This window comes from Cynocephalus volans, chromosome 4 (genome assembly GCF_027409185.1).
Source record: "Cynocephalus volans isolate mCynVol1 chromosome 4, mCynVol1.pri, whole genome shotgun sequence".
NCBI lineage: Eukaryota > Metazoa > Chordata > Mammalia > Dermoptera > Cynocephalidae > Cynocephalus > Cynocephalus volans.
Window position 1 is genome coordinate 72508091 of NC_084463.1, and position 14182 is coordinate 72522272.

The following is a 14182-nucleotide window of genomic DNA, read 5'->3' on the forward strand; positions in this document are numbered from 1 at the left end:
TAAATTTTAACTGTAACCCCATCACTGGTATTAGTTCCAGGCAGGGTCTCTTGAATCACCATTTATTTAGCTCATTTCTACACGTAAGATGTGTTGATTCTACTCCATTCTTCCCCACATCATTCAACACTTTAATACCATTTACAACCCAGAAGTATCCTTTTTTTTTTTTTTGGTAGCTTTTAACCTGCTTCTTTGATTGCTTTACAGTATTCTGCTCTTGTTTTTCTTTGGTTACTACAATTTTATGTAGTTCTTAAAAGGTTTGCTTCCTCATTTTCCCCAACAGATTTACATATTTAACCACTTTTTACCTAAAATAGGAGATTGCTGAAAAAGTAGACCTGGAGAAATTCAACTCGAGATCAACAGTAACAAATGGTCCTGACACATCTCAGTCACCACCTACTGGTGTTTCTATAATAACCTAAACCCAGTCTTCATTAAATTCTAACTTAGTCCCTAAAAATGCTTATGAGACCATCGGACAGTACATAGAGAAAAAATATTCCATGATATCAACAATGGCCCATTGAAGACTGAGCATAGGCTACTTTTCTATCTGTGAAAAGAGCACTTGCCAGGGAAAGCTTATATACCTCTTGAGGTTAACCTATATGCAAGTATACTGATATTACTGAATCAATTTAAATATGCATAAATATTTTTCCTACCACCATCTGTATTGATTGATGGATAGACTGATGAATGGATAGGTGGAAGGAAGGCAGGAAGGGAGGGAGGAAGATGTATGCTGCTGATTCTATAAAGCTGTTTTATTTTAAAGCCCTGAATTTTAAAGCTGTATATACAAGACAAAGAACTTGGAAATGACATACAGATACGAATATCTCACTTTCTTGCAGAATCCGAACCCTCTGAACAAAATTCATACACTGCTCAATGTCAACAACCCTGGTGTCAAAGTATACAGTTCTCTAACACATGAAAATGTAAGCTAGCAAAACTGACACTAATAGGGACAAATACTCATATAATTGAATTAATCATCTGGTTGGTAAAAGCATTTATTTAAGGATTGAGTAAAAAGTGATCTTGTAATTTTTAAGTTAAATCATATGAAATTGCTAATAGTCACTGTTTGGAGCTTAGAAAACTGTCAAGTTTATATGAGGGTATTTCTAAAAGTTCATGGAAAGATTCATATTACCTTTTAATTCTATTTTTCCATGAACTTTCTGAAGTACCCTCGTCTAGTCAACCTAATAATTATAAATTAGTCTCACAAAAATTCAGCTTACATACAACTTTTCAAAAACCTATTGCACACCTCTCTGCCTGACCCAAGCAGAAGATAGGATATTTATATTCCAGAGAAATGCACCCATTGGCTGTGGATTCAGACACCTGGCACAGCCAATAGCAGGGATGAAGCTTCACAATATTCAGCCCTAGAACACTGGTGGTTAATATTTTGTAACACGCATGGTCATCAATGCTCTCTAGAGAAGAGACTGGCAGATTTTTATCTAGAGAGACTGGCCACTGTAAGAAGAAATAACTAAGATACTGACATTTAGGTCCCACCACAACTTCAGGGCTTGGTCCCTATTGTATCATTCTCCAGTGAGGCCCACTTAGACAATGAAGGCAGTAGCAGACATTAAAAAAAAAAAAAAAAAAAAAACTCAGCATAATATCCTCAGAGAGATACTTTATTACTACACTCACGAAATAAGAAGAGCATGTTATTAAAAACAACAAACAAACAATAAGCTCAGAAAAAAGCCACTGGAAATTAAGAATGATAAGGAGCTTTTTGAAAAAATCAACGGAAAAATTAAAAGTTAGAGTTGAAGGGTTCTCCCAAAAAGCATAACAAAAGGCCAAGAAAAGAGGGGGGGGAAAGATAAGATAATTAAAGAGTTATTCTTTTTTTTAATGCATATTATATATCTCTTCTTTATTACACAATAATTACATAATTAAAAAGTTACACGTTTCTTAAGAATAAAGATTTTTAAGTTCAAAAACGGCTGGGCATGGGCCGGCCCGTGGCTCACTCGGTAGAGTGCAGTGCTGATAACACCAAGGCCATGGGTTCGGATCCTATATAGGGATGGCCGGTTTGCTCACTGGCTGAGCATGGTGCTGACAACACCAAGCCAAGGGTTGAGATCCCCTTACTGGTCATCTTTAAAAAACAAAACAAAACAAAACAAACGGCTGGGCACAATGGTATTACAGAGTGAAGTTTGGTTGACGCATATATACAGACATCTTTTAATATAAAATTCATCAATTAGGACTTTTCTTTTCCACTGCCATCTGTAATGAATTATTTGTTCAAACTGAAGTCTTTAAACAGTTATTCTGACTAGCAAGAATTCTAGAAAAAGAGAACGGATAAAACCGACTGGAAGAAATTATCCAGGAACTAATAAAAGAAATGTTTTCCAAGATAGAAGGACAGTTAGGACAACTGCACTGCAAAACTTTAGGGGCATCATTCACACTGAAGACCTAGTATCCAGACTATGCATTCTTTACAATGAATTTTAAAAGGTCCATAATAAGGCATATCATGAAATTTCAGATCCCCAAAGATAAGGGACAAAATACTAAAATCCCCAAGGGAAGCAAGTTGGTTTTAACTGCTCAATAAGAAAATTGGAAGCTATAATAAAATGGAGCAATGCTTTAAAATTCCAAAGAGAAATAACTTAACCTTGAATTCTATAACCAATTAAATGTTAACAGATATAAAACAGTCTATTTTTAGACACAAAAGATCTCAACACAGTTGCCTCCCATGCACTCTTTTTCTCAGCATATTTCTGAGGGATACACAAACTCTTAAGAGTCAGCAAATTGAGAAAGCCTAGTATGACAACTTTGAAGCAACAAGTCTAGGCCAGAGCAGGAAGAAAAAGGATTCTTAGGGAGGTCTCCAAGTGGGACAAAAAAGCAAAAGAAATACAAATAAAAAAACAAGGCAATTAACCATTCCAAGAAAATATAAAAGTTGTTCAGAAAATCATAGTACATTACATGGCTCAGCTGTGGGCAAAATGGAAACAGCCATATAATATAAAAATATTTAACAAAAAATTATAGTAATTATATTGGGAGGATTAAGGAAAGGAGGATTTTGAGGGGTGAAGAAAATTGAAGAAATAGCACTTTAGCATATTTTATAAATACAGAATTTTAAAAATTACCAGGGGAAAAATATCCAAAAGGAGTGAAAAGTGTTTGCTTCTAGAGAACGAAAGCCAGAGATAAAGAAATGCAGGTCACTGCTTTTTTTCTTTATAAACCTTATAGTATTTACGGATTTTTCCAAATCCATGTATATGTTACTGCCCTAAAAATTAAATTTCAAAATATGTTTACTCACGAGGCTATGAAAGCAAGTATCTACAACACAGACCTCTCACTGGTAGAATCTTGGTGCTTCCTCCCCCACTCGCTCCCCTTTTCTGAATTTTCCAATTCTCTCTAATGAACAAGTGTCACTTTTGTAATAAAAAATGTGTACCTTATTAAAAGAAATCCTTAAAATCAGATACATGAAGGAGGAAGGAGAGTGGGAGAGGACAGTTTTATAAATATAAAACAGAAGAAACCCACATTCATGTCTTATACAGAAAAAAAATCTACATCTCGCCCCACATCTCCTAGATAGTAGGGTTTGCTTTCTTCCCAAATGCCTACTCCATATTACAGTCTCCTCAGAATATGTAAGAAGTTGGATTTCAAACAACTTTCTAGTCCATATTCAATTTTGTCAAAGCACACAGTAGCACTCTAACGAAGGCTGTCTTTACTCTAAACCCTAAATCAAAAAGTCTGTAGTAAGTTTTCATGCATGTATCAAAATGCACTTCTCTCTAAACATACTTATTGGTCAAATAAAACCCTTATTTTAAAAACAAACAAACAATTCTTAGCAATTGCAAGAGGCAGGAAGAAGATTTTAACAAAATGTCCCCTTACTCTCTCCCAAATCAGGACCCAGCTGAAGAACTGGACAATCTAGTGGATAATATTATCCCATGAAGACATAGAGAAGCACATTAAAGTGAAGATAAATGAAGTAATAGCACTAACCACTAATAAAGCATTGGTGGAAGAAAACCTAGGGTTTTAATAGATACTCCCATTTTCATTATTTTGTTAATTTGCAACATTATTCAAAGAAACAACAGCTTATCACTTGATGTGTTAAAGATTATCATTCTTCTCATGATAAGAGCCAAGTGAGGATTGAACCACTTTTCCCTGTCTAGAATATTAAGGGGGAAAAAAGGGCTGTTGCGATGTATACTAAACTGCTTTGTTTTTAGTAGGGGGTCAAGCCCTGTGTAAATAAAAGTGCTTCCACGGTGGCAGTACTTGTTCCCAGGAAACTTGGTGCTATGGTACTTGAGCAACCAGAACTATGAACCAATTCTTCATAAAAACAGCAATGTCTCTTTCATGGCTTGAAGTTCTGATTAATCCTAGAATCGGAAGCCCTTTTTATAACAACTTCCTCACTTAGTAACCACAGTTATAGAACCACACAGCTCTTTAAGACCTCCCTTTATACAATGCTACTCAACTATTATTAAACTTTCAAGCCATCATTAATGGCTAAATTACGCTGTTACAGAAAGTAGCAAATTAAATTTGAATATCTTAACTCTTAACAACTGATTTTAAAAATGACATCACTTTGAACCTAAACTTCAATATACATTTTGGCAACTAAAAGGTTAGGTTTAGAGTTTACCTCTCCCCAAAAGCCTTAAAGTAAAAGGCAATGTGGAGAGTCCATGACAGTTACTATTTTAGGATACTAATTAGCATTATTTTTCTAACTGCAAAATAAGATATATTTCTCTACATTACTAAGGAGGTCTGATCTCAGTTTTTGTTAAAAAAAAAAAAAATTTAAGTTTCAAGTATTAAACTACCTAAGTTTTTTGTTTTTTAAAATGGTTAAAATAAGACTTTGGGGAGGGTTATTTTGGGGATGTTATTTATTTTTTTTTTTTTAAAGAAAATTAGCCTACCATCTTTCAGCCAACTGAGTTTGCTGTATCTAAACATCTAGTTTCTTAATTAAATATCTTTCTTAGTTCACACTAAAAATACCCAATATTTTCCCAGGGAATAAGTTAATCTCTATGTTCTATTTACTCTGTCACATCCACTATCTTCTAACTCTTTCTTCTGCCACTGTTGTATGCAGTTCCTCCAGAGTTTTCTTCCCTAAATCACTGTAGCACTGCAGGCCATTCTTCCCTGGGATAAGCGCCCACAGAGCAGAAGCAAGCATTTTCTCTGAGCGATGAGGGCATACTTTCATCTTTTTTCTCCACTCAGCCTCAACAGCAAGACAAACAGGCAGAGACTGACCCTCCCTTCCCTCAGATAGGGAAATACTTTGTGATTACAATTTGAACAGTTTTGTCGGTGGTGGTGGTAAGCATGTTTGAAGCTTAATCAGCGTTTAATGGCAAAATTACAAACTTTTCATTTTTAAAGGAAAATCATATGAGTTACACTTAATATAACAAGAAACCGCACAGCCTTGTTTCTCATGAAACGGTTCCTTTTTAAAACATCTAATCTTTACTTTGGTAACAATATACACTGTATGTGCTATAGTCTTCTACTGGGCAAGTGTTTGGGAGGGGAAGCATAAGATAGAACTATATATAACAAGAAACCTTAATTCATCTCCTTTAATTGATACATTTCTGAGGTAGCTTTATTTGGGAAGTGGCACATTCATTTCTAAAGTAACATAGGTAGCAGAAAAAAATCAAACTATTTATAGCAATCAACTACATCTTGCAAGGCAAGTTTGTTTAATGCTGGAATATGTCTGAGTTAAAAGCTATGCAATCTCAAAATCTCTGGAAAAAATACACTTTTTAAACTGTGGATCAAGATACTCAAGTCCTTGAATTCTCAAGGACTAAAAACACTATGGCCAGTTATTCAGAAAATGATGAATAATGGAAATGAAAAAAACTATCTTTTAAAAATTATTGTAAGAATATTACTAAAACAATGCAAATCTATAAACTTTTCAAATCATTAGATCAGATTCCTTAAATCAAATTATAAGGTCCTACATGGTACATTATACACAAGAAGTTCTTTGTACATGGTAATAGTTACAAGGTATCAAATTCAATAAAATTAATCTGAGAAGTAAAAACACTCCTTGTAACCAGGGATATTATAGAATACTAATTCAGGAAGTTATTCAGCAGCTTATAAAGAAATAGGAAGTTGTTGACCAACTACTTGAAGAACTATTTCCTGTAGGAAAAACTATAAGACAGCTGAAGAAGGCAGTAATGCTGAGTTGTAAAGAGGATAAATTATTTTTAAGTAAAAGCTCAACGTACCATGCTGAAATTAGTTTCTAACAGTAAATTCAGTAGAATAGGTATTATACATAGTATACAATGACTAAGCTTTTTTTTTTTTTTATACACACTTCACAATTATCACAGAACTTCAATAGGTGTCATGGATAAACATAGCTAGTACCATATTTCCACCATATCACTTGCCAGAATAAGGTACAAGTCTTCTCCAGAAGACCTCAATGATCTAGGGAGAGCTTTAAAAATACCAATGATTGCCTATAATCCTTCAGTAATTATGCTTCTATAAAACTAGAGGATGGGCTAATCGACTTCAAAAAACTCATACATCCACAGTCACAAGGCAACAATTGGCTGTTTCCAAAGTCAACATTTCTAAGTTTTCTCTCAAATTACTTCACCTTGTATATTTGGACCATTGTAATTTAAGTTAGTTTCAACAAATACCTAAAAAAATGTATAGTAAGATATAACTTTTCACTCTCGAAATTAATGTAAAGTATGCAACTAGTTCACTAGGTGAACTAATTTTGTTTCATAGTATTTCTCCAAGTTGTATACTGTTCATAAAGCAGATACTCTTTAGATGAATATAAAATTTTAGAAGTCCACAGCACCCATCTTCCACATCCAATTATTAGGAACATTCTAAACAATCCCTTACAGGTGCTAGCTAATTCATGATTTCACCAGCTTTTATTACCATGATTTACCTCTCAGGAAAAACCCCTCTATTTCTGAAAAGCCTGATATGAGAAAATTCTTTCATGGAATCAAAACTCCTCATGCTTCTTATCATAATAAGCTTAGCTTACTTCCACATGAAAGTCCCTCAAAAGTACTGAAAGAACAATGTCATATTTCTCCTTTTCCCAGTTTTTTCTTTTCCAGGTAAACTTCCCTCCACTCCTGCAAACATTCCTCATATGGTGTGATTCTAATTTTGGCACCCTTTACCTTCCTTGGGGTGAGTGGGATGAGTGGGGTGGGGGTTTGTATGTACACCTTAATTAATCCATTTATGTATGAATACCTTTAAGAGAAACATTTCTTCTCAAAGGAAGAACCATTAGAAACTTTTAAAAATAAATATCTAGAATATTAATTTCAGCTCCAAAAAAGATAACTCATCCAAAATAATGAAAATGCAGGCAGACACCACGAGCAATTATTACAAGATACAAAAGATGAAGAAGAGCATAAATATTGCTCTTTAACCTTATACTTTTAGCCACAGCGTCAACCAAAGAAAGGAGACAAGCAGGCTATTAAGCTGTTTAAAAATCTCGCCAGGTCAGCATGTGACCCAGCAGGGAGAGGTTCAAAAAAGTACAGCCTTTCTTTCTCTTCCTAACAACCTGGTTTGTTTCCACTCCTTTCCCCTTCAAGACACATCCCTCACAGCTAGCAGCTCTTTCAATCATTTACTTTGGATGTCTGTTTGAGAACAAATGATCTTGCTCATGCAGATGAGTTTACCAGACTTGTGTGTACTTTCCAGACTCAGGCTTTTTATTGTTCTGGTTGAAACCTGACCCTTTGAAATGGATAGCAAGACACCAAAAAAGGAATAAAAGAAAAAGGTGCAGAAAGGGAGGCAAAAAACTGTAGACAGTTATCAAGTTCAAACCTTTTCCTCTGCTCTTTTCCTAAATAAGCCTGTCACAAAACTTTGTATTTTACATTACAAAGTAACAACCTGCCCTGAAAGATAATCAATATAAAACACATAACAAGACTCACACAACAAAACACTATCATTAACTGTATTACCTGATCAAATAAATATATATTACAATTGCCTCAGGAGTAGATTGTCAAGACGGATCTCAGTCAAAACTTGGATTGTTTTTCACTTTATCATCTCAACCTGAGTAAATGTTATTAAATGAGCATTTTCTTAAAACATCAATTTCAGCATATAATAATTAGTTTTAGGCAACATTTTGTATACCCTTGATCCAAATGCAACATAAAACTAAGGTCTTTAATTTCAAAATCAGAGGGGAAAAAATTCCATTTAGGTCTTTTCGGTTTAATGCAATTTGCCATTTTGTCATAGTCAAAAAGGCTGATAAAAATAAATAACCCAATGGGATTCTGTTTTGAAGACGTGCTAGCCTGAAAGAAGTTTGCCACTAAGTGATTACATATCAAACCTAAAAACTTGTATTTCTCTTTACATTTGGAGGAAAAAATTGACAAATCACATCAAACTGCAACTAAAGTGCTTGTCATTTCACACTTGAAAATACTGTAAAATTTTGACATTCAAAAAAATCCTACTGGTTGTATAGTTCTTTACCGATAAAATTATTTATTTAAAAAGATATAAGTAGTACTGTATATATTTCTTAAGTCAATGCCAGTCCTATAATTCTCAGAATATGAACATTTTCATGATATTCTTTCTGTTTGGTGCTAAGCTAATTAACAGATTTGGCACAAACTCAAAATGAGACTATCCAAACTAACACAAAAGAAACCATTTTTAAAAGGCTCTGAACCAAGAATCAATCAACTTTCAAAATATTTTACATGCTAAAAAAGGTATTTAGGTCATATCAAACTGGAAAAAAAAATTATGAAAGATTAACTGAGCTTGACATAAATATTAAGCAAAATATAAAAATAGGTAGTATTCTGTACCTTGACATCACTTTACTGTGTTTTTCAATACACGTTTTTCTTAGATAACTGTCTCCCACCATTATTTGCACTTACTTTAAGAAGTATCTCTGACCAGAAGATGTCTTTGCCATCTCCCAGCCTGCTGGCAGAGGTACATCATCAGGTATCTCAAAAGAAGACTGTCGAAGATGTTGAGCTGTGGGTGCAGCTGCTGGGCCAGATACTACTCCTGTTGGGGTCAGTGTTCCAGGAGAAACGGCTCCCAGTTGCAGGGAAGCTGGAGAGGAATGAGCTCGAACATGCTGTGGAGTCAGGGCTCCTGCAGTGCCTGCATCGGTACTGGCCTATTAGAAATTTTAAAATTAAAAAAAAGAAAACCTTTTTAGAGAGCATCCCTTTAAATTTCCTAGACAGAATTTCATTGCAACCAAATATCTAAGTTTCAAAGGCAAATTTCAACATTTAATATTTGACACTGAGGAACACAGGTTTTCAGATGGATACTTTTAATTTTACGTAATTTTAATAAGCACTGTTATAAACATTTGTAATTTTACCGATAAGCAACCCAACTAAATGAATTTTTAGCTATTACACACTAGACATGCGTTCTACTAAATAAAAAATTCCTAAAATAATAAAATTTTCTAAAATGTTCCAGGTATAAACACAACCCAAATAACATACATTTTTTTTTACTAGGTTTTAAGTAATTAATGTTTTTTTCCTAGGGTTTGGCCTAGGAAAAAACAAGCCCTTGTCATTTTTTCTTGCTATGAACAAATACCATCAATAAAACAATCATCACAAGCTACACAACTTTTAATGTGTGCAAAAGATTCAGAACCACCCAAAAGTTCTTAAAAACCATCTACTGAATGGAATGAAAAACCAACCATATTTTTATACCTAGAAGATGAAGATGCTATCAGTTCAATTATAATATATAACTGAAGAAATCATACACATATTCACAACTATGTAATAGCAGAAAAAAATTCTGCATTCAGACCCCAAAGATCTGAAGTGCAAGCTGGTTAGTGTGACAGTGAACAAATAGCTTAACTTCCATGAGCCTCAGTTTTCTCATTTGCAAAGTAGCTTTTTTTTCAAGATGGAAAATGAATATTATAAAAGAATTTATAATCGACTTATTTAAATTTTATTTAAAATAAACAAAAAAATAGATTATGAATAGTATGATTTACAAACTGCTAGCTACAAATTCTTATGTAATTATTTACTAGAAGAATAAGTACACTTTTCAGTTGAGATTCTTTTTGGCTTATAGGTGCCACAAAATGGGGAATTCAATCTCCTATGTGTCTTATACTTTCAAAACATATTAAGTAACCAGCAGCATAGCTGTGTAGTGTAGGGTGCAGGCCAACACACATTCACCCGTAACGAGTCTAAAAACCCACTTCCAAGGATAAGAGAAAAAAGCATACCTAAGACTACTTCTTAACAAATTGAAGTGTTTAGCCAAGCAGTTAAATTGTTTTTCCTTCCTCCTCCTTAACCCGGGTTTTTGTCATCAGGTTAAGTGAGCTTTTCTGAGTTCCAAAACCCCTTGGTCTGCGACAGAATATACAACAGGCCTGCAAAAAGGAGGGGAAATGGAAGTGGGGGCGGTAACTCTCCTTTCCACTCAAGTTACAGCCCGAGTGGGCTAACTACATTGCAGTATTTGGAAAACCAATTAACTTTTGGGCAAAGTTCCTATGCTGAAGTTTAGCCTGAAGCAAGTTTTGAAAGGAAAAAAGAAAGAAAGAAAAGATAAAAAGAGAATCCTACACTAAACAAATCCACTGGGACCTATTGGAATGTTAGCACTTTCATAATAGTTTCAATTCAATTTTGACCCAAGTTGGCAAAATAATCGAACGTTGTAAGTATGTGGAAATCAGCCATGTTCGTATCCTCAGTAAGAATTAAAAAGCAATGGCGATCCTAGAATTAGTCATCGCTTCCCAAACATTAACTTTTAATCACAGTTGAACTAGGCAGGAATCGGCCTATGAGTCAACCTGCAGTGTATTATCAAAGGCTTGTATTAAAACCTTGGTACTGTAAAGCGCAACTCAGTTCCTGCGCAACGTACAGATGTGGCTAAATTAAAAGCATTTCAACAGACTGTAAATAATAGTCTACAACTGGGAAACCAACACGCGAACCCTACTAAGTTTGATAAGTATGAGTCTGCCCAAGTTCCAAGGCACAAGGGAAGTGCAGGGGTGAAAGAACTCCGTAAACAACTTCCAGGAAAGTCTGCGTCTGGGAAGACCGAATCCTGTGTTCTCAAACCGCCTGGGCCGCGAGCAAAATGCTTTTGGGAGAGGGAGGGAGAGGGAGAGAAAGAGCAAGAAACTAAATGGACCGGTTCAACCCCCACCCCTAATCAACACTGGAAAACAAGAGAACAATTATTTGACTCCCCAGGAGACTGAAGGGGACCGAGAGGCCCAAGAAGGAAAGGGGGCCGAGGGCTCAACTTCACAAACTCGGCCGCCGCTGGCAAGTCACCCACACACAAATGCCAGAGGCCCCCCTCCCCCTTCCCGGCCCGGCCCGGGCGGGAGCGAAGGTGCGGAGCGCGCGGAGGCGCGCGCATTGTGCAAACCCACCGCGGCCCGGGCCGGCTCTCCCCACCCCCTTCCTTCCTTCCCACCTCCCCCGCCACTCCCGCCAACCTCTCGGGAACCCCGGGAAGAAAGAAAGAAAGAAAGGAAGAAGGGGGAAAGCACGCCCCCCGGGGCTGCAGCCGCAGAGAGAAACTCCAAGAAGAAAAACAAATCTCGGCCCCGGACTCCGGGAGGAGTTGGGAAGCCGGTCACCGCGGCCAAGCGGGCGCCTCCAAGTCCTCCACTTCACCGCGAGACCCCCGCCCCCGCTAGAGCTCCCGGAACCCCTCTCCCCTGGCCAGAGCAGGCAGCCGCGGCTCCCGAGCGCCCCCCGGCCTGGGGCCCGGCCGGGAAGTGGGAAGAGGGGCGGCGAGGTTACCTGTCGGGAGTGGGATTTGGGCTCCGGCGGCTTGAAGAAGGAGTCGGGCAGCTTCCGGAGCCTCATGGGCACGGTCTGGGGCACGTTGGCCGTCTTGGGGTTCATGACGGCGTTGAAGAGAGCCTCCAGGTCGGTCTCCGAGTCCCCCCGGACGTGCACTATCTGGTGCCCGGCGGGGGGGGCCTGCGGCGCTGCCTGGGACGCCGGGGGTGCCGGCTGCCCGGGCCCGGACGGCTGGCCCTGCCCCTGGGGGGACTGCGCGGGTGGCTGCCCTTGGCCCTGGGGGGCTGGCTGAGGCGGCGGTTGCTGCCCGGGATCCATGGCTTCTGCCTCCCCCGACGCGCACCAGGCGGGCGAGGGCTCCGCCCGGACGCCCCGGCTCGACGGGCCGAGTCGGGATTAGCGGTGAGGGCGGCGGGCCGGGCGGCGCTGGGCGGCGGGAGCGGCGTTCGCCTCGCTCTCAGGGCCGGGGGGCTGCGCCGCGGCCCCGCATCCCCCGCCCTGGCGCCTCCGCCCCCACCCCGCGCCCCGGCTCCACTGGTCTGGCGGCTGAGCCTCGGGAGGGGCTGCGAGAAACTCGGTCCTGCGGCGCCTGATAACTTTTTCCCTTCAACTCCCTTGACGGAAGCCGGACTGCTAGTTGCCGTCTCCCTCCCCCTTTCTCTTTTATTTCCTTTTCTTGTTCCTTCCTTCCTTCCTTCCTCCCTTTCTTTTCCCCGGCGGCGGCTGCGCCCGACTGAGACAGAAACTCGCCTCAGACGCCAAAACTAAAGTTGAGAGAACCGCCCGCCCGAGCCGCTCGCCGGCTCCGCCTCCTCGCGGCTCTTCCTTCCTCTGCGCGCCCTCCCGCACCGAATCTGCGGCCGGCCGCTGAGGGAAACTTTCCCCTGCAAGTTACTACATTCCTGCAGACTCGCGGCCTCCACCGCCTCTCCCGGCCGCACGTGACCAACTCGCCCTCAATCCTGTCCTCCGCCAGTGCCTCACCGGGCAGAGGCTGAGAGCGTGCCTGGTGTTCTGCGCGGCGAAGGCAGCTGTCCCGACGATCAACGTTGGGTGCAATCTGGGGTCCCAACTCTGCGGAGAACACGGCCGCCCTTGGCCGCAGATAGTCCTTCCGCCCCTCCCGGCCCCTTCCCCGCCAGGGCTCAGGAAAGGCTCTTCCAGCCCGCCCGGACAAGCCAAATGGCCAAGGCCGAAAGAAGTCGGGAGAGGACGTGTAAAAACACCTACACCCACCCCGTTAGCTCCACCTGACCCAGCGGCGTGCCAGTGCTGGCTGCAGGCCGCAAGGATAGGTTGGAGTTAACACAGATATCATTAACAGGCACCGATATTAATAAAGGCCCATTTTCTAACATTAGCCTGATTTTGTAAAATTGTTTTTCACTTACCTCTTAGTATGCGAAAACCCACTCGAAAGGGATAAACGATTTCTGTAATTGAAGCTTTGAGACTAGGTCTGTGACTCGATGTAACTTACTAAAGGAAAAACATTCCCTTAAAAGTGAAACTCATCGGCTTTTTTTGCACTCAAACTTGCAACATAGTCATTGGAAACCTCAATGCAAAAAAATCAGTGTTTATCTTCGGTTACAAGCATTCCTCTTTACCTATCTTTCATCCTTGAAAGGCTGGGGCCTACCCCTTCTTTGTTGTTCTTACACCCTGCACAAGGGGCGGACTCCATGAATGTGGACTGAATAAGAAATGAATGGGTGAGGAGATCACCCCAGGCATCTGGTTCTCCACGTGGCAGGTCATATGTGCAAGGATTCCATTTGAAATCACTAAAAATCAATGAAAATTTGTTTGTCATTACATTCTTGCTTTTTTTTCAAAAGCAGCATTACTGAGAGATAATTCACATACAGTACAATTTGTCCATTTAAGCAATTCAGTATTTTTTTTAAGTATATTCACAGGGTTGTGCAACATCACTGGTTTTATTTTTATTTTTAAGTTTTTTACGGTATTTTCTTAATTTTCATTCTGATTTTAAATTCCCTAACCCATTCTGAAGACATCTGGCTGCTGCTTTGAATGATTTTGTCTGCAATGCTAGCGAAACAGAAAGGAAAGGGCCCCTGAGCAAAATGATAATCTCTTCCTCCAGCCATGACATGCCTGGGAGAATTACGAGGAGGGATCTGTATCATTTGGTGTAACAGGGCTGGGCAAGGAGAGCGGGCTTC

At 39.5% G+C, this 14182-nt stretch overlaps 1 protein-coding gene across 9 annotated transcripts in view; it reads right to left on the reverse strand.

Moving 5' to 3' along the window:
* Nucleotides 1–12757, reverse strand: part of YAP1 (Yes1 associated transcriptional regulator) — a 112577-nt gene extending 99820 nt beyond the window's left edge. For 5 of the 9 annotated variants that reach the window (XM_063093555.1, XM_063093553.1, XM_063093558.1 and 2 more), the window contains exons 1-2: nucleotides 11988–12756; nucleotides 9078–9328 (exon numbers count right to left, since the gene is read on the reverse strand). In XM_063093555.1, the coding sequence (XP_062949625.1) occupies nucleotides 9078–9328; nucleotides 11988–12308 (572 nt within the window). In that variant the 5' untranslated portion in view covers nucleotides 12309–12756. Of the gene's footprint in view, nucleotides 1–9077; nucleotides 9329–11987 lie in introns of all 9 variants that reach the window. The other 4 variants (XM_063093552.1, XM_063093551.1, XM_063093559.1 and 1 more) reach the window with 2 other exon arrangements.
* Nucleotides 12758–14182: the final 1425 nt, after the last annotated feature.